Source organism: Mustela nigripes, chromosome 6 (genome assembly GCF_022355385.1).
Source record: "Mustela nigripes isolate SB6536 chromosome 6, MUSNIG.SB6536, whole genome shotgun sequence".
In the NCBI taxonomy this organism is placed as follows: domain Eukaryota; kingdom Metazoa; phylum Chordata; class Mammalia; order Carnivora; family Mustelidae; genus Mustela; species Mustela nigripes.
In genome coordinates, this window is record NC_081562.1 from 70,381,234 (window position 1) to 70,403,349 (window position 22,116).

At 35.5% G+C, this 22,116-nt stretch overlaps 1 protein-coding gene across 1 annotated transcript in view; it reads left to right on the forward strand.

Moving 5' to 3' along the window:
* SOX5 (SRY-box transcription factor 5) overlaps positions 1-22,116 on the forward strand; it is a 985,194-nt gene that overhangs the window by 906,625 nt on the left and 56,453 nt on the right. The window contains exon 13 of the mRNA XM_059402806.1: positions 10,076-10,222. Coding sequence (XP_059258789.1) covers positions 10,076-10,222 — 147 coding nt within the window. The remainder of the gene's footprint in view (positions 1-10,075; positions 10,223-22,116) is intronic.

Here is a 22,116-nt window from a genome sequence, read left to right on the forward strand (position 1 = left end):
CTATAATGAGATACCAGTTCTCTCCTACTAGAATAGTTATTATCAAAAAAGACAGACAATACTAAGTATTGATGATGATATAGAGAAACTGGGACCTTGATAACACTGCTGGTGGAAATACAAAAACGATTCAGTTACTTTGGACAAGTTTGGCAGTTTCTTTAAAAAGTAAACACGAACATACTCAATGACAGCAAATCTAGTCCTAGGAATCTGTGAGTCAAGAGAAATGAAAACACACAAAAGACTTGTGCAGGAATGTTCCATAGCAGGGTTGTTCATGGTAGCCTCAAGGTAGAATCAATCCAAATGTCCATCGACTGGATGAACACATACACAAGTATGATATCTCCATACAAAGGAATACTATTCAGAAGTACAATAGAGCAGGGCAGTAATACATGCTACAGCATGGAGGGACCTCAGAAGCAGGACACCCCGTGAAAGAAACCGATGTCTGTTTGTTTGGGCTCTTTGACGACTGCTCGAGTAGTGGGCACTGTACAATAGAATAACCACACACCCTGCCTCAGAGAAGCAGCAGGAACTTAAGTCTCTTATTTTTAAAAGGGAAGGGGAAAGTCTGTTTTCTAAAAAGTGCCCTCAGTAGTTTATAGGAAGATCTTAAATACATATAGGCCTGTTTTGTTGGTTGATTTAAAGGTTAACTCTGTACTTTGCATGTTCTGTTTCCTCTGCCTGGAATATCTAACTTTATCTTGGACGTTTTTAAAGAAACGTGTCAAGCAGGGCTGGGAGCCATGGCCCCTTCTGGGCCCTACCTTGGAAGGCATTTGCAGGTCAGTCACAGACAAGAAATTTAGGCCATCTAGGGCAAAAGCGAAGCATCTTCTGTTGAATAGAGCTGGGGACAGGGAAAGAGGGAGTGCAGGCTGTGGGTCTAAACATGGAGCCCCAAAGAGATCAAGAATCTAAGTTCAAGCCTGCATTCCTGATTATTTGTATGTGGGCTGGGGGGAGAATATTCATAACGTAGGAGAAGCTGGGTGGCCCAGTTGGTTAAGCATGTGCCTTTGGCTGAGGTCATGATCCCGAGGTCCTGGGATCCAGATGCCTGCTTAGTGGGGAGTCTGCTTCTCCCTCTCCCTCTGCCTGCCCCTCCCCCAATAGTAGTCTCTCTCTCTCTCTCTCTCTCTCTCTCTCTCTGTCAAATAAATAAACGAAAAATCTTTTAAAAAATATGCATAATATAGGGGCGCCTGGGTGGCGAAGCCGCTGACTTCGGCTCGGGTCATGATCTCAGGGTCCTGAGATCGAGTCCCGCATCGGGCTCTCTGCTTGGCAGGGAGCCTGCTTCCTCCTCTCTCTCTGCCTGCCTCTCTGCCTACTTGTGATCTCTCTCTGTCGAATAAATAAATAAAATCTTTTAAAAAAATATGCATAATATAAAATTTACCATTTTAACCATCTTTAAATGTACAGCCCCTGGCATTAAGCACGTTTACACTGTCGTGCACCCATCACCACCATCCATCTCCTGAACTTTCATTTTCCCCAAATGAAATTCTGTACCCATTAAAGAATTAGGCCCCTTTCTCCTCCTCCCTCCTGTCTCTGGAAAGCACCATTCTTTCTGTCTCCGTGAAGCTGAATGTTCTAGACTACCTCACCTCATATATATGAAATCATACAATATCTGGCCCTTTATGATGGGCTTATTTCACAGAGCATAACATAATATCTTCAAGGTTCATCCAGTAGGTATCAGAATTTCCTTCGTTTTTAAGGCTGAATAATATTCCACTGCTTTCCATCCCTCCATTGATGAACACTTGGTACTCTTCCACCTTTGGCTATTATAACTAATCCTGTTCTGAACATGGGTATACAAATACCTGTTACAATCTCTGATTTCAGTTATTTGGGGTATATCCCCAGAAGTGGGTTTGCTGGGTCATAGGATATTGCGTATAATTTTGAGAGAAAGTAGCATACTGTTTTCTGTAGCAGCTGCACAGTTGTACATTTTCACCAGCAATCAACAAGGATTCTGATCACTCCACATTCTTGCGAACATTTGTCATTTTCTAGTGTTTTTGTAATAACCATCCTACTAGGCATAAAGTGGTATCTCATTGTGGTTTTCATTTGCATTCAGGGGTTTTGAAGGTATGTTTGTCAAGATGGGAGAATGAAATGTTTTAATAAACACTGCATTAGCTTAGTTTGTGAGTTTCATAAGTTAGTTTATATAAAGTTCATAAATTGGCCATGTGAGTTTTTCTTTGCACTTCTTCCCTGGGACCCAGCAAATTTAAGGCCTATCCCATTTTTCTTGCAGTATACTTGAATAACATCAAAAAGAAGAAACTGTTAGCAAAAGAAGTGTTAGGGAAAGAATTCCACGTTTAAACTCAAGTTTCTTTGATAATTTTCTGTGAGGAAAACATTATGAAAAATAATGTGCAATGCAAATTTATTCACATTGAAACATGCTGATATGTTTTGAAAGATTTTCTCCAGTACATTAGTTTCTCTTTAAACTCCACATTTAAGTTACATTAAGAAGCTGAAATTAAGCTATAAAGATAACACTTATGGAGCCTTGAAATTGCTTTCTGAATTTTTTCCCTCATAAATGTTACTCCTTGTTTCTTCCCTTAAAAAAAACAAACAAATGTTTTTCTTACACATCACATCTAACGTACTTCTTTCAGGTCTGATTTAAATTTTAGGAGTTCACAATGACCTATTTTAAAAATCATAGGATAAATGACGATACATGCATTTGAAAATCTCTAATCCAAGTAGTTAACACATTGTGTGTATGTTAACTTTTACTGCTAGATATCAGTCCCTGGACTTCAGATAAAAATCTTATGCCATTTCTGTACATGCATTTGAACTTTAAGAGACTATTAATTGGGGGGAGGGGTAGCTCTATAATGTTGTTTTTGAAAATTTAGGTTTATACATGTTTGCGTGTGTGAAAGTTTAGAAGTGACTACTACTTATTTTCTGAGTGAGGGCTTTCTTGACCCGCACGGCTGGTGAAGAACTTCAACTTCCATCCCTATCCCTATTTAAATTCTTGGTCTCATTTGATTAAATATTAAAAATATGTAAAATTCATTTATACAATGTACCTCTTTTTTTTCCTCTCCTCATGTATGGATGTTTATATGATACTTCATTTGGAGAAAATGATTCTACTTCTAGAAATAATTTTGAGCAATTAATTTAGCAAAAATTATATTAAATGGGTGTGTATGTAGTCTGTTAGCACTCCTCATTCAGATAATGGCAGTATACATGTTTACCAATTTACTTAAAGAATTGGTATGTTTTATGATAGAACATTCAGGAAAGTCAACATTTCCAGTCATGATTTTAATTTTTTTTTTCCTTTACATGCTTTTTGTATGCAGCTTTCCTATCTGGTATGATGAACATTGTGATTTGGAGAGGAGAGATGTGAAGAGTCAGAGAAAGGGAGGGTAGAGGTAAAGAGAGAATGGTGGGCGTGACTTATTTCACACTATATTCCCAAAGAGATATGTGTCCCCATCTTCTACTCCATGCCTGCAGTAGAGAAGGTAAGACAGATGGATCAAACTATACACCATCCTATGGTACTAGCTCTGAGTAATTGCTAGTATGTTGTGTCCTCCCTGTCTCCTGTGCCTTTATTTAGATTTCTTGGGCACATAAAAGGGAGACCTGATAATAGATCCCAGTTCAAACAGAAAATTTAGCTTTGAACCAACCAAGGAGAAAAAGATCCTCAAAAAGAGCTTCTATCTCACAACCATAGCCCCTACTAAATACCTCTTTATTCTTTGAATAATAAGTATTTAGGATCCAGTGAGTAAATAGGATATATCAGAAGGCATTTATCAGAAGGCATTTCCTATTTGACTTTTCCAAAACAGTAAGAGTATCTCTGTGCTTGAACTCCTGGTTCTATTGTCTTTTTAAAAGATATTAACTTTTTTTTCTAATAATCCTTATCCATTTTTTTTCTGGTTCATAATTCCATATTGACTGCATTTACTATTAAGATTACGGCTACAGTAAGTATATGATGCTATATTTGTTCTTACGCTGCTAAGATTTTGAAATTCATTGTTTTTTTTGTTCCTTTGAGTTAATGAAATAAATGGATGAATGGGAAGTTTTTATCAACATCACCATTATGCCTTTTCTCTAATTCTTCAAGTAGCAAAAACATGCCATTTCCATTCAGGTTTTAAAAATTTGTGTCACAGTCACTGCCATCATTAAAAATATATTAAATACATACTAGACATCTACGTTTGTTAAAAATTAATGGTATTATGTAGTCATTTCAGCCTTTATTTATTTCTACTTTTCCTTGCCTTTAGGATTTTTTGAGAAAGCATTAAATAATAGAGACAAAATCCTTGCCTTCAAGGAGTTTACTAGTCAGTAAATGGTTTGAGGGACCAACCAGTAATAGATATTTTTGTCAGTGCATAATGGTTTCAATTCAAATACTCCAGATGGCATTTGGGCCTTAGGGTAGTAGCAACGGGAGATGTTGTATTTTCAACAATTTGGGGAAAATAACCTATTAAGGAAAAGTGGCAAGAATTTACCATCTCAAGGAAGAAATTAAATAGTCTACCTTAGAATTCAAAAGTCTCTTTTGTGGAACTTCTCTACCCCTTGCCCTGAGAAGTACCAGCCACTACCTTAGTATAGCTGAGTAAAAATGGCTGTCTTGGGAAGAAAATACAATTGTATTTAATTGTGGGTTAAAAGCCAAGTTGTTGAAATACAACTGTACTGTTTCCCCCCAAATTAGCAGCAGTTAATTAGCGTAAGTTAAAATATCTGTTCCTTATCATCCCATCAGATTTTTGTTTTGACCCTACACTGTACCCTTATAGCTCAACAGGTAGAATGACTACTAAGGAACTATCAACCCACTGCCTAATAGTGCTTTGATACATGTGGTACATTATAGCGTGGGTGGGAGGGGGGTTACTGATTAGGTTTAACTAAAATAAATATAATTCAAGCTCCTGTTGTTGTAGATACACTGTATTATACTCTTAATACTTAAAAAAAAAGTTTAATGAGCTATACTTTAGGGGAAACCCATGATGGAATGATTCTAACATTTTCACTATCACGATACCAATTACAGGGAAGTCTCTCTGTGTGACTTAGTTCTTTTTTTTTTTTTTTTTTTTAAAAAAAAAAAAAAAAAGAAAGAAAATACGTGTGTTTTAGCTGTTATGCAAGATAGTATAATGACTATATACACAAATGAGAATATGTGATACATGAATACTTACATATTATATCTGTGAAATAAAGACTCGATAAATTATACTATTCACCCTGTTCTTCTTTTCTCTTTTCACCAGTTAATTTGTAGTCATTTATGTGCCGACTGTGCTGTGAACTTGGTATCATTTTTTTCCATCTTCATTTCCACAACTGTTACTTCAACTCAAGTTACCATTAAAATTATTGCCACTAAATGTCGATAAGCTCATAACCGATACCTTGTCATATCTTCATTCTAGTTAAAACCATCACTTATATTGCTTTCAAAAATTCAGTGCCTTTCTCTTGCCTACATATTAAATTTAAACTCTTTATCTTTATTTGAAGATCTTATATAAGGTGAACTAGCTTACAAACCTAGTTTCTTAGGTCACTATCCTTTCTCCCATTCACTGTTCCACACATCTTCTGTATTCCCTTTGCAAAAGCTACCTCATTACTGCTCCTGTACCTTTAAATTTTTCTCCCTTCCTAGAATACCACCTCCTTTTTTACTTCCAGCTTAGCTACATCTCTTCTATGAAAAATCAGTTCACACTGACTCATTTCCTTTCCCTTCACACCCTTAAAAGTGGTGTACAGTTATAGTACACTTATACTCTCATTGTTTTATGTTTATCAGTCTTGACTTAGAGAAAAGACTATATTTATACATTGCTTGTATCCTCCACTGTACCTAGCACGGTCCAGAGTATATAGTAAGAAGTCAGCGCATTAGTCAGTTCCTTACTTGGCATAATTAATTAATTAATTAATAATTATAACTATTGCATATTGATAAAGCTTTCTTTGCCATGTGTTTTTCCAAGTATTTTATACACATTATGTTATTTATTTCTCACAGCAACCATATAAGCTCAGTTTTATTTACCCTGAATCTTGCAGATTAAAGAATTGTGAGGCTCAGTTTAGTTGCCCAAGGTCACTAGTTCAAAACTGGTATTAGAATTGAGGTTTGCCTTACTTTTACTGTTTCAGTAGAAGTACACTAGAAGTAGAAAACCACAGGTCCTTGAAAGAGTTAAGACAAAAATGTGGTTTTATAGAACAGTTTGAAACAAAATGAGTTTTACACACACACACACACACACACACACACACACTTACAGACACATGAGCACCCGGAAGACCATAAGTCATCAGTGGATAGATTCCAGCTTAATTTTATGATTGTTTTCTTAAAAAAAAAAAAAAAAAGGAAAAGAAATCATTGTCTGAAGTAGGTATAGGAATAAAGGAAGGGAAAGGGAATAGGAAAGCTATATTTTAAGTAATATAAAGAGCAGAAAACCTAATGATCTGTGGAATTGGGGAGCTTTAGAGATTAAAATAAATCCATAACACACGAGTTGCAAGGTAAGAGTAAAGTTACTCTGCAAGGCAAAACAGTTACTCTGTTAGTCTGGTTAACCTTGTGAAGTGAGTGCTCTCTTTAAGCTCTAGCTGTTTATGCTTAGGATCTCCCAATTTGTTTCTGATGTTTAGAACAACCTAACTTTTTCATACAAGTATATTTATCATAATGCACCTTATATTTAATTCTGGGTTTATCTGCAATCTTTTAAAGAAAAATGTTAGCCAGATTTTTGTTTAAAAAATTTGTATAGTTAAGATGCAGATACACACACAATTATAGGTGTATAATGTGGAAATGGGTTCTGTAATTCACAGGATGCTTTTAATTTCAGGTGGCCTTCCAATTGCCACTACAGTCTATGACCCTTCCATCTCAACAAGATCAACCAGTCATTTTGTGATTGTAGATCTCATTCAATACAAATAAGTATTGTTATTCTTGATTTTGGTTCAAGAGCATGTAATAAGTGAAATAAAATACTCATCATGTCTTGATTCCCTTGTTATAAAATTAGCACACACATGCATAGATAAATGAACTTAATTTTTTTAAATGTTGTATTAAAATAAGTCACAGCAACATTTTTTTTTTTTCTTTTTGGTATGTTGCCCAGCCTTACATAGTAGCCAGCTATGAGAAATACAGTCAGCTTCTTTGAAACTACTGAAATTTCCTCTTACCTTGTGAATTAAGTTAGGACCCAGAAGTCTTAAAATTTCTGGTTTATTTTACCTGTGCAGACTTGAAGTGTGTTAGATTCTCTGAGACTTGAGGCCTTTTTAATGCTTCTGTAATGTAATGTAAATTTAAGGAACACATATATTTCTCACAAAATAAAATGTATTAGAAATAGATCCTACTTCCAAAACTTGGTGCAGCAGGAGAAAGCCAAATATGAGGAAAGGGATGTGGGAGATTGAGAGGAATGAAGAGCTACCTAAATGTTAACCATACTCTGATTGACTAATACGCATCTTACATTTTCATCATAAATTACTTTAGATCTCTGTAGTCCATAAAAGTACCAGCAAAGTGGGTGATACCATACTGTTCTTGTAAAAATATTTAAATGGGTCTATCTATTTTACAAAATAGAGTTTTTTTTTTCTCAAAAGCACCTGTTAGGACAGTTTAATTAAGATAAGCCTTAATTTCATAATTAAAAAGATAAAATAATGCATTTACTTGAATGAGGGAAGAATGTGTATGACATTTTTTATTCCAAGTGTATGTCATCTGTAACCTTTAATTTCAATAAAGTATTTCAGAGTATGTTTATGCTTGTATTTTCAATTATAGTTCTTATACTTCTTAGAAATTGTGGGTCTGTCTATAGAGATTGATATTTGAGTATTGAATCACCTTTTGAGTGATTGTTCCATCTATTTAATTATCTAAATAATACAAATAGTCAATATTTTTTCAAATTATGAAATAATTCTTTAATTATCAAATTAAAATTTTGCATACTTTGTTCACATTTTTCTTTTTGCCTACAGACATTAAAATATCTCATCAATCTTTAGTAATTATGAAGCAATCTTAAATTCAGTGTATACTAAACCAGTAATATAGATTGTTAGCTTCTAAGAATAATACCCACTGAAATAGTTTTTAAGGACAAGGATGAAATATATAATATAACATGAAATTTATAATATATAATATAACTATCCAGGCTATTTTTAAAATGGCTTTTTTTAATTCGGTATATGAAATTTAATACATATATTTGGACAAAATTTTACTATGCAAAGTGGTGTCTTGGGACATTATTTTTTTTATTAACATTATATTTTTTATTAACATCATTATTTTTTTTAATAACTTCATAAACAGCTTAGGATGAGGATAAAAAATACTATTTTTCTGAATTGTAGAAAATAATGCAAAGGTTTTTAACATAAGAATGGGAAATGGATCAAATCTGATACTTAAAAAAATGATAAACTATTGTATTTGACATCATAACCTTTTACTCTAATTTATGCAGTCTGAGACTTATGAATTAAATCATAAATTTTTCTTTCTCACAGACTGAAATAAAGAATATAATTATTACAATTTGTGGCCATGCACGTGTGCGTGCACACACACACAGAACTTGGAGAGAAGGAACACTCATTGATAGTACAAATATACTCCTCTGGTGCTTCTTTGTCTGAAATACATCTTATGTTAATTGTCATTTTTAAAAAACCCATAATTTTATCAATAATTTTAATGATCTGTTTCATTTAGACCATAGTATTTGGAAACTGTGAATAATGTATGTGTATTTTCATGTAACTATATGCCTGCCTTCAGTTTTCAATATTTCATTTCTAAAGAGACCTCACTTATCAGGGTCTCTTGCTTATCCTGAGCAGTTTTATCCTTTTGAAATTTCTTTCAGAGAAAGATCAAGATAAGCTATGTTACAGTACTTTCCTTTGAGAGCTTTTTTTCTTTGGTATCAGTCTTTTTATTACAGAAGTTATAGCTTGAATACACACATACACGTTAATTTCTTTTCCAACCAGATCTTAAAATGTTCACAAACTGCTAAATGGAGACGAAAAGAGAATTAACCTAAACATTTGAGGTGACTATTTGAATCTTAAGCAACCTCCTTGTTTAAGATACCCTATCATATGACAATTATTATCAAAGTGAAATTTTCTTTTATTATTAAATTGATTTGTTGAAGAATTTTTTACTGGTTATTTAAGAAGAATTACTATGTGGTGACTTAGTGGAAGATTGCATGTTTCAGACAGAATTCTTAAAACCCTAATCCTCAAGATAATTTCAGTTTTGTCTGTGTTTATATATCATGACATAAAGTGGACTTCTGGCAAGCATCCAGTTAATTTTTTTCAGGGTAGGTAGACTGACCAGATAATGTTCTTCAAATACACTCCTTTCATTCTCCTCAATGGCTTTTTTGTATTTCTATACAACCAATGATTAGGAAAAAAAAAAAAAAAAAAAAAAAAAAAGCTACAGGTGCCCATTGCAACAAGTCAAAAAACTGAGATATTACCAAACTTAAACCCATATGGATAGTAAGAAAATTACTTTGCATATGAAGCTGTGTCCTTTTGTAGCACACTGTGCCCATTTTAAAATGGAGCAAAAAGAGGTCTTGACCGAATATGGGACATGCTTGTTTTCCCCAGACATTGGGAAAGAGTAAATATGAATGTTATTTGTTTTGAGTCCCTGGATGTCCTGAAGCTGAAATCCCTTATATGTGTTATCTGTCATTTCTCTTCAGAGAAGGAAGTCGTGAACATTGAGGTGACAACTTCTTTCTTTACATGTTCCAGCGCCCTAAACAAGAACACCCGCAGGAAAACTACCACGTCAGAATAGAGGTCCTTCCGAGAGGTGCACTTACTTTATCACTGACGGTCTTTCTTCCCTCTCTCCTCTCTCCCTCCCTGCCTCCTGTAGCAGCTGTATGCTGCCCAGCTCGCTGCCATGCAGGTATCTCCAGGAGGAAAGCTCCCAGGCATACCCCAAGGCAACCTCGGTGCTGCTGTATCTCCTACCAGCATTCACACAGACAAGAGCACAAACAGCCCACCACCCAAAAGCAAGGTACCCTTTTGAAGAAGCTACATGTCTTGCCATTTAGAGTTTAACTTTTCCTTCGATGACATTTATTGAATATCTATTATGTGCCTGTATCTGGGTTAACCTCTGGATCTTCAAGGAGACGAGAGTCTGGTAGGATTGATAAGGATCAATAACACACATATATTTAGCCATTCATTTATTCAACAAGCATGCCGGGGTAGCTAGAGTAGGAAACATGAGTGATACCACGATTTATTAGATAGATATGCTCTACTCAGCTAGCCTACAGTCTTACAAAATAGATAACCATATTCTGTGGTACAAAGTCTTACAGAGTTACAGACAAGTGCTTTGGAAAGTATTGGGACAAAGATGTTACCCTTGATGAGAGATCCTGGGAGGGGTTTTCCAAAAAAGGGGCACCTGAAATACAGATTAAAATATGAGTACAGACAGGGCATCCAGGAAGTGTTTTATTGAAATGCCAGTAACTGTTATAATGAGGCGCAGTATGGAGGTAATTTTAGATATATCATTCATTGATGGAATTTTCATGAAAGATATGAAGATAATAATAGTGTTAGAAGTAAGACTATTTAGAAATAGTTTTGTTATGGGAACTAAGGAAGCATTCTTCTTCTTCTTATTTTTTTTTTAATGAAGACTGGCTCTCTGGGCTTTGAAGATTAATTTATTTATTTTAGATAAAGAAAGAGGGCACAAGCAGGGGGTGGAACAGAAGGGGGTGAGGGAATCCTCAGGCAGATTTCCCACTGATAGTGGAGCTCAAAGTCCACGGACTCTGAGATCCTGACCTGAGCCAAAATCAAGAGTTGACCGCTTAACGGACAAAGCTACCCAGGCACCCTCAAGGAAACATTTCTTGAGAAAACATGGAAAAGGATTGGAAAGGAAGAGAGTCAAACAAGTTATTCTTCATCTTGGAAGAGAAAGGCAGAAAAATTTAAATTTGAAATGTTTTTGTGTTTGTAAGATCTCAAGATCTTAGATGATAATGTATTAAACTCTCTGTGAAAAAAGATGGAGGAGTAACCATAAAGTATTTTTCCCTGAGATTACTCAGGGAAAAGACACACATATTTTCTATTAGAAAGTATTAAGGAGAAAACTGACACAGGTGATTTACCCTCAAAATAACAATGTTTTGTCTTTCGCTGGATTACCTAGAAAATTGTTCCTGTTCTCCCTTCCCCAAATGCCATATTGGAAATATCTAAAGAGTAACAGGGTTGAGAGTAGCCTCAACAGTTGAAAGAAATACACAGAGAAAAAAATTTAGGAAGTATTGAAAGAGAAAAAAAAAAAATTCCCAAGAATTTATTTTTAATCCTGTTCTAGTCCCCTGACAGATGCCTTTCACAGTAATGTATTAATTCAGAGGGTGAATTGGGAAGGCGAAGGGATCATTTGAGAACATATACTCTGGCTTCCATCTCCCCAAAATTCTTGAGGCCTTTTCGTATTATTAAGAGGTAAATACATTTCAGAGTACAACTTAACCTGGACAAAGAACTTTGACCGTGATTCACCAGGAATATGTGCAAATATGTAGTTCAAATTATTGTCCCCACTGCTAGGACATTACAAAATGTACAAACTCCCCTTTTAAGATCTATTCCAGCTGTGTAATGGACCTTGCATATTCTGTACTTCATGTACACCAAAGATCAGGTCTGCTTTTCTTTATTATCACAGTAGAACATAGTTTTTAAAACTTGGTAATAATTATAACATTTGTTGAATAAAATTGAGTTTAAATTTTTTTAAGATTTTATTTATGTATTTGACAGAGAGAGAGATCACAAGTAGGCAGGCAGAGAGGCAGGTAGGGAAGAGAAGGGGAAGCAGGCTCCCTTCTGAGCAGAGATCCCCATGCGGGGCTCCATCCCAGGACCCTGAGACTATGACCTGAGCCAAAGGCAGAGGCTTAACCCATTGAGCCACCCAGGTGCCCCAAATAAAATTTAATTTTAAAGCAATGGTATATTGGGGTCTTCATGGACCAGAAGTTTTAATATAGTGCGTATACAGGTTAATTTTGAGTAAAATAAATAGCTGTAGCAGCAAAGTCACTGTCACACGCAAATAATTCTGTGAGATATTATTCTGTTTTTTTTTAACCTTGGTTTATTAATGTGATTTCACATCATATTTCATAATGATGCTTTACATTAAGACATTTCATTTTATGATTTTAGAGTATATACTTCACTTGTAAACATCTAATGGGATTTTTCCTTTACCTCTTAAATAACTTTTGATCATTAGTATCTTCTCCCCAAATTAGTTACTCAGTAATCATGAAGCTTTTGATGTCAGTCAGCGGCTTATGGGTCTATTCATTCACTCATTCTTCCATTCAAAGGTTTACTGAGCCATTGCTACAATGATAGTTTCCTTCAGTAACCATGGCAAACACCCAAGTGTTTGAAGGTTGACTTTGCCAAGACTGGCACACCGCTTTCTGAGTTCTGTGGCTCTAGTTCATAGAACCCAGTAGACTAGGTGCAGAGGATACAGATACCGATCTCAGTGAGAATCTTCTTCCATTTTCTATAGTTTCATATACCTCCATTTTTCCACACTAGTGAAAAAGTGAATTATGTTTCTATACCTATGGTTATACATGATTTTAAAGCATATTTTACAGGTTACCTTTAACTTTTTAAAAATCAGCCTTTGTGAATTTTCTATCATGTAAAATCTAAGAAAGCTTTAGATGGGTTTCTTCCCATTTGCAATTGGGTAAAATGCATAAAAAGTTTGACCAACAATAAAGTGCCACTTTTTAGGTAATAACACAATTTGATAAAAAATTTCCCTTCTTTGCTCAGTGTCCACTATCATACTGGCTACAACCACTCTTATTGTTAGAAAAGATGTCTTAAATGTGCTTGTGTTTTAGCTCAACACATTAAAACTAGACCAATAAATATTGCTGTTGTCATTTTAATGAAAAACATGGCCAAAAAGATAGAACCAACAGTAAATAAGGAGGACCCATTTCAATACATGAATTTAGTATCTTGTAGCTTGAAACTGACATTTATATATGGCATTATAAACATTTTCACTTCATAAAGCTATTTTACTTATGTGAAATAGCTGTTGTTTATTGTTATAATTGTATTTTTAAACAATCAATTCTTAGTGTCCTGGGGGTATTTTTCTGTGTGTTTTATTGGTGAATTTTGTTGTCTATTTTACTATAAAATAGAGTTATTTTATTAAGGGGCTTTATGTGACTGCATACCTAGCCAGTGTAAACCAAACTGATGGTTTATGTTTAAGATCTATTTATTGTTTGGAACAATGAAATTGTCAGTCACATCTAGGTGATGATGTAAGAAAAATGATCTTATTGGCAGCTGTCAAAAATCAGCCATGTTCTTTGGGTTTTATTGCCTGCCCTTCTTCCTAGGTGTGCCTTTGCCTTTGACTCACAACTCTAGAGAAGGACACAAACAAAACTTATTTGCAATTTGCAAAAAATGGAAGGGGGGGAATAAAAAGGAGGGGGCTCCAAAAGACTGTAAAATTGTACAGCATGAGTCCTCTGATGCATGCTGTTTTCAATCTGCTGTGTGCCAGTTGGAGGCTTGGGGAGTGTGTGCGCGCACGAGAAAGGATAATGCTGAGAAATGATAGAGTGGCTGTGACCTCCAAGCTCAGCCTGGAAATCCAAGACATTGATTTCACTTAGCATTCCTGCTGAGAAATCTGGCGGAGTTCAGTTGTAATAAAAGAACAAGATTCTGTTCTAATGGTAATGGCGTATGACAGACATATCACTTTGTCTGTCCTCAGCACCGGAGAGAGGAGAATTGGAGAAAGGTCACCTGACCTGCCTGTGGTGTTGTACGAGTGCTGTACTGAGCTTTGAACTGCCGCCTAGGAACATAATTATTTATAATATTAAATGATAAAGAAACCTTTAGAGGGTTCACAGTGAACCTCAGCAAACAGGAATTGTGTTCTGTAAATATAAAGACACAAAAAGAAATCTGGTCTCTTCAAAACCTGCACTGGAGAATATGGGGTAGCGTTGCATGTTGAGTGATATGTCCTTGAACTTACTGTTTATAAACTATTTTCATTAATACCTAACACATTGCCATTGTTTAATCTTTCTTTCTTTTTTTTTTTTAATGCCTCAATTTTATTGGGAAAAAGCCAAGAATCTATTTAGCCAACAATTAGAAAGTTAAGGTCATCAGCAGGTTTTTAAAATTTCTCAGGTGTTACATACAACCCTTTTGAACACATGCACACTTGTCTCTTTAAAAATTAGTTAATTTTTCCCCCTCTGGATTCTACTCCGGGACCATTCTTTTCATTAACCAACAAAAAGAAGTATAATTCGCTCTTCAGAGATACTCTCATATCTCCTTGTGTCCTCACAGCTAGCTTATTGCTGAACTTTGGTAAATAACTTGAAACAAAAGTATAAAATCAGGAAATTTTGTGTATAAGGGATCTTGTTTAAAGGAAATATTAGAAATATTACCTCTCATATTAAGGAAAATTATTTGGTTAAGGTATTGTTTAGCTGTATTGGTCCTTAAATCTCATACACAGTATTATTGCTCTGAATCTGTTTAAATTCCTCGACAAATGTTTAAATTGATTTGTTAATATTGTAGCATTTTGCCACAGGAGGGATTAATGGATTAGTGACTTTCAGTTTCCCACCAACATATTTCCTTATTTATAAATGACTTTCTGAATTATTTGTTGCAGTCTTTTTAAAACCTAGATAGCCTTCTTTGTGACAGTAACAAACCTCTTGATAACATTTGTTTTGTAAGAATAAATTATTTCCTCTAAAAAATAATAGAATCAAAGTCAGCCATAAATATACTTATCTTAGGAGGAAAAACATTTTTACTCAATTTCAAGCACCACTCACACAACTGTTGGTAATGAATGGAATTCTCGTATGTCGTAGAGGTGCTGACTGTCTGAACTACGCATTTTAAGTGATTTGTCATTGTAAAAGTGACCATCTCTTGGAAAAATCAAAAGAGCAACTTGTAAATACTATTAAGTGTCTCAGAATTTGATGAAAACTTGGATACTGCCTGCAACAACCGTGAGAACTTGGTTTGAAAGCTGATGATAAGAGAGAATTCCTAGGTGCTTTTCTTTTACCTTTGCTCTGACCCTAGTCATACTCCTCAGTGGTCACAGTTGTATCTCTGTCAATGATAGCAGCACATAGATTGTCCAAATCAATTCTTTTTTGTTCTTTTCACATACTTCTAGCAGCGCAGTTCCCATTTGCTCTGCAGTAGCAGCTGGGAGTTTTGACAAGGGAAAGAAATATTTTCCAACAAGCCACAAACAGCCCTAGCCAGCTGATCAGACGCAACAATCAGATTCTTTCAGCTGCAATATCCTTATAAATATTGCTTCAAGTTCAGAAGCAAGACTTGCAACCCTGTTGTTATCAGATCTTGTTTCACAAGTATAGCAATGAAGATCTCTTCTGATTTGGTGACCAGGTACTTGTGATAATGTCAGACTTGCTAGTGACTCTTATTAAGGCACCTATTTTGTGCTGTAATGGTACCAACTGCATAGTTTCGTGCTATCAAATAAGCATTACATCAGTACACATGCATCTGCAGGGTAGAATTTTATAGCTTAATTCCCTGAGTCACCACCTGTGGTTCACGTACAAGATTATGTAGCATTATGTTGGGAGCATGAGAAATCAGAGGATAATCATGATTCATCTTAATTAAAAACTAGTTCTAACAGGAGATTTGGGATATAAAGCTTTTTGCTAACTTTGAGATGGTGTTCTGCAATGCCAGTTGAGGGGAAAGGCTGAACCTAGAAGTACACATGCAGTGTAAGCACAATTAAGTTGAACCACCACCAACACAAGCTATATGATAAAAGCATTCTTTAATGATAAAGCACAAGAAATCAAAGAGATTTCTTCAGTTTTAAACGGCCCAGGAAATGCTAAGGCCTTTCCTAGGAGTACATCCATGATGAAAAGTTTGAAAAACACTGTTCAATATGATTACAACTTCATTCAGTGTTTTTTTTTTCACGTTTTATCTGGCCGTGAAAAAATTTTGAGTGGTAGTAGTCGCTAGATATGTAATTTCCAATATGCACAAGTTCCTAGAATATTAGTATTTGACTTTCTAGTCAAGATCACAAATAATCATTCTTGAGGACACTGGGCTGAAACTGACCTCTGAGTGTGATATCTCTAAATAATCCAGAGTAATTAAAATAGTGTTAATGAGAAAGGAACTGCCATTCATCTACAAATGTAAAATCAGATAAAATCACTGGTCCATTGTGAAACTGTTGGGCTTCGTACTCTTTGCAGAATTCATTTTTCCTAAAACTTCAGTTACAGAGGGGGATGTTAGCCTCAACTAATTATAACCACATTCAAATTGTCCATTTTCTACTCTTATGCTTTAAACACTCTGGCATATCAATTAAATGCTTGAGTCTCCCCAATACCTTGCTCTGTACAGCTGCTTTGTGCTTTGTTAAAGAGCTGTTGAACACCCTTCTCTCTCCGGTATGTCAATATCTGTGAAATAACCATTTTGTGAGCCTTTGAGATGTGCTATGAATGTGTCATACTCAAGAGGTAAATTCATTTGAACAGAATCACCCCGTAGAGTTGAACGGGAAATGTACCTATCATTATTATCACTTCCTGGGTTGGACGTACGTACAGTGACTATAACATAGTGGCCCTGTCATTTTAAATAAAATAGTTTTCCTTCTTTTCTGCAGTCCCATGTTGCTAAACTGAAATATGTTAAATGAAGTGTTATCAACAGAACCCCTGTGATGAGCCTCCTCCCTTCCTTTTCGTCTGTATTCCGTTGACAGGAAATCTCAAACAGCTAGGTACTTAAACAGAGGCTTTTCTGAACACAGTGGTGTTAAATGTCCAAGTAGGTCATTTGATGGTATATTCTTATGACTCAGGGAAAGAGGAGTTGGTGACATTTGTAACATAAAATCAGCAAAAATTATAAAACAAAGAGATAGACCAATCATAACCATGGCTTTTTTTTTGGTTTGTTTTTTTAAAGGCAAAGTAGACAGAGGGATTTAGGCAGTGTTCTTTGAATTCAACTGTCCTGGTCTGTGTTCCCCAGTTTACTGAGTCTGTTTTGACAGGAAGCTGTCTTGAACGCAGCAGCCAGTTCTGATGAGCCGTGTCAAAGCTTTTTAATAATGCAAACCACGGGGAAAGCGAGAGGCTGTTGAGCATGTGCAGATGCCCGAAGACCCACAGAATCATGTTTTCTCAATGAAAGTTGCCCTCTAAACTAGATGCAACCCAGAGAAGATTTACCATCCAAAAAGCTGTGACTGTGGCATTTTAACTTTATAACCAGGCAGTTAGAATCAAAATAACATAGATAGGGAGGAAACCCAGCAAGAGGAAAGGATGTCCCTGTGTAGGAGGAGGATCTAGTTCAACCTCAGTGAACATCATGGCTGGAGAGGATTAAGTCGTTACTATGACAGAGACTGAGAAAGCAAAAGCACACGTCTTTAGTTACCTCTCTCTTGAGGAAAGTGTTTATAATTTCGGCTTCCTGAAATGTACTTCAAATCAGCTCCAGTGCTTTATTTTCTATCCTGAGGAAATGATCAGTGCCTCATTTGAGCTGATGATTGACCCCTTTCCATGTGTCTAGGCCACACATGGACTGGGACTGTTTGAGGGGAGAACGGAGAAGAGAAACCATGTAGGACTCCTCTCCCCCTCAGACTTGATTCTCTCTTTATTTCATCAAATATACCTGTTTACACATCTTTCTTATTCATTAACAGGATGAATTTTAATGGTCTCTCTCGCAGAGACACACCAAAGTGTAGGTATGTTTTTAAAATGGACAACAGGTATTGGTGTCTGATTTAGATTGATGGAAAGATAGTAGAAATATGTATTCCTTAGTTATATTTTTTCAAGAGATTTTTCTCTAGAGGGAACAAAGCATTCTTCAATATTTTTAAACATTACAAAATGGAGAGTTGAAAGGAAACACAGTAATTAGATGTGGATGTAAGAGTCAAAAAAAGTAAAGAGAGGTACCATTCTAAGCTGAAGACAAGTTCAAAACCCAGCGTATTCATACAGAAAATATCAGACATTTTATTTATAGACGTGTAGAAGCTTAAGTAAGAAGAAAAGTCAGAAGGTATTCAGTCCAACACACACTAACTGCCTCACGAGGTCACTTTACCACCTCTCCATAAGGTGGCATTATTTTATTCAGCGTAACTCCTAATGTCGCAATACTCTTATTTAAATAGAATTGTAATCAGCTTTCCAGGGTTGCAGCTTGTGGTTTCACTGAACGACAGTTATATTTGTTAGTACTGTTTCAGTTACAAGTAAGTTCACGTGAAAAGGAAATGTATTCACTCATATTATATAGAAAAATTATTCTGACTTCAGGTTTGGTTTAAGCAGGAGCCCAAACAGTATCCCATGGAACTGTTTCCTATCTTAGCTCTGTTCTTTTCTCATTCTTAAAGGACTGGTCCTTTTCAGTGTTGTATAGTAGTTAACATCTATCATTCACTGATTCAGCAAGTATTAAATTCATGCCTATTGTGTGTCAAGTTCAATTCAGGGCTGTAGAACTACCCCTGAGAGCTGTAAACAAAACAGTTTGTCCTCTTAAGATCTTGCACTCTAAGAGGAACAGACAAAATGGGAGCAATTAAACAAATAGACCATTTCATATATGGTTAAGTGCTGTGAAAAAAATAAAACATAGTATAAGATAAAATTCCTGGGGATAAGCAAGGGAATCTTCTTGAGACAGAGATATAAAGCAAATCTTGTCTGAGACCTAAAACATGAAAAGAAAAGTACCTGCAAAGGTCTGGGGGAAAACTATTCCAAACAGGAGAAACAGCAGTTGCAAAGATCCTAATATGTGAGTGAGTTTGATAAATTCGGGGCTTGGAAAATAGGCTGGAGTAGGTAGAATGCAGTGAACTTGAGGGAGAATGATAAGAAATGAGGTTGAGAATGAAAAAGACCAGATCACATAGGACTTCTTGTTAAGGAGTTTAAACTATATTTTAAGTGCATTCAATTTAAAGAGAAATAATAGGTTTTCTATTGACCATACCATTTATTAATCTGTAAATTGTAATTACCTACTTATTGTCTCCCTTTCTTAGGGTACTATATTTTTGAGGCAAAGGAATTTTTTTTTTCTTTTATCCCTTGGGCTAATTAATTTATAGGCTAAGCATCTCTACAATACCTCCCTAGAAATACTGTGGAATTTGAGCCTTAATGACATATATTGAACCTTGCCACTGGAGAGACAAGACACTTCAAGTTGACAAATGTCTATTAATTGCCTATGATGTGTCAGTCAGAGTCCCAGAACCTGAGGATACTGGCACATAGTGTAGACAGATCTCTGCCCTCACGGAGCACGGAATATATAGTTAGGTATATGGTGAGGGATATGGATGGGAAAAAGACAGTTATGTATAGTCTGTTAAAGGCAGCAAGTGCCAGGAATGTAGGTTTAACCTAAAATATTTCCTGGGTTTTCTTCAGATTCGCTTACTTTATCAGGGTGTTTTTCATTAGGCATGTCAGAAAACAAACACCCTTAATAGTGCCTGTCACCACCTACATGAAGCAAATTGCAAGGTTGAATTTTTGGAGTGTTATTTTGGTACTAACACATGAGCATGGATTCAAATGTCGTCACCTTAAAAATTATAATTACTATTTACTAGTGATCATAAGTTATGGAACTCTTGTTTTACTTAATGTCTTTGATCACATTAATAAGCCACGTAGGAAAACAGACCTTAATTTCTAATTAATCTAATTTTTGCTTTTGATATTTTTAAAAATTTTTGATTTTTACCCAACACTTCATAACCCAGTATGATTTCAACAGATCTGCCAAATGCAGCAGACTTTTCGCTAGCTTTAAAAAAATCAGTGAAAAATGTGCTACAATCTTTTTTTGTGTGTTACAGTCTTAAAAGAACTATAAATGAGTATAACTATAAATGAGTATTTTTAAATTATGAATAGCATCATTTTCATCATTAAGTTAAACCTGTCATCTCCTGAATCGAGTAGTTTTGAGAGGACAGCTTCTTTTGAAAATCCCTCTCTCTTTCCTCGTTTCGCTCCCTTCACCGCTCCCTGTCTTTCTTCCCCTCTTCCTTCCTTCCCTTCTGTCGTCAAAAACTTCATTAAAATCCCACTCGCCAGGTAAACATGCCGCGCTGCCAACTTAAAAAACATTCTATGAAGTTTACGTAAAACTTCTGTCAATAATGTGATTTATTTTCTTAGTAAAAATTCTTAGTAAAAATTATTTTATGGTTCATTTAAGCATGCACATTTACTTGCACTTTACATGCACTTCAAATTCTATTCATTTTACTGAGAGTGAGTTTATATACAGAGTTCTACTCATCATCTGTATTATTGGATTATATTCTATAAAGTGAGATTCTTTTTTAGTTACACCTATTTTCCCATTTTTTTCATGCACATATGACATGGAAGCAGCCTTAACTTTACCTAACAAGAAATAGAGACTATTTTAATCCAGAGCCCATCCAAAAAGTTATAAGATAATGAAATTCTCTATCATCTCTGTGCTGGCAATAATCAGCAGAAAAACATAGTTATTTATACTTAATTACAGCTTTTTTTTAAAAGATTTTATTTATTTATTTGAAAGACAGAGATCACAAGTAGGCAGAGAGGCAGGCAGAGAGAGAGAGAGAGAGAGAGAGAGAGAGAGGAAGGGAAGCAGGCTCCCCGCTGAGTGGAGAGCCAGATGCGGGGCTCGATCCTAGGACCCTGAGATCATGACCTAAGCTGAAGGCAGAGTCTTTAACCCAGTGAGCCACCCAGGCACCCCTAATTACAGCTTTTTAAACAAAGACTAGAAACTTGGTGAGTTGATTAGTATTAAATGTGGGGAAAAAACGTCTTCAACAGGTGCACAATGAGTGGTATTGTTTACATTGACCATGAGTTATTTAACGGTTGCTTAATATGATCAGGGGAATTCACAGCATGTATTCCTTACCTTATGTATCTTAACATTTGAGGACATCAGAGACACAGAATAGCATTTAACATGTAGAATAGCTCTTGGTTTTGGACCTAGCGAATAATTTTATGACTCTTTTTTACTTGAAAATGTATTTGAAATTTTTTCCATTTTGCACAAGAGTTTTTCTCACGGAAAATTGAATCTTAGAAATATTACATTTAGAAAGAGCATTCTTACTGGCCCGGAGTATGCAGTATTGCTATGGACTTGTTTAAAAGAGTGCGGCTTAGAAGGGAGCATGCCTCCAAATGCAGGTGCCTAAATGTCACATACAGCGACCAGCTCCCCTTAACCTGAATCGTATGGTAGCCTAAAGTTCTCATAGGAGCAATGTGCCCTAGCAATATCCTAGCAGATATTGCTTCTTAGATGCATCTGAGAACTACATACTCCTCCTTACGAGCTGCACGACTTACAGCTGGAATATCCCACAGCTTTAGCCCTTGACTTCTAACCACAGGCTAGCTGATTCCATTGAGTGCCTTTTTCAGAACCTTACAGTTAAAAACCTACCGTTTATGACATTTGTTTTTCAAAAGGAAAGAGATGAGATCTCTAAATTTAGAAAAAATAAAAACCACAATTTTCATTTTACAGGTCTTAAAATACCAAAATAATATAAAGGCAAAAAATGTATAATCAAATAGATAAAAATTCATTTTCCCCCAAACCGTTTGCCAATACCAGAAAATACAGTTCTGTAAAACCACAAAATATATTTTTTTTATTAAAACTCTGTTGTATTTCTTTGCAAGACCAATTTTCAGTACTGAG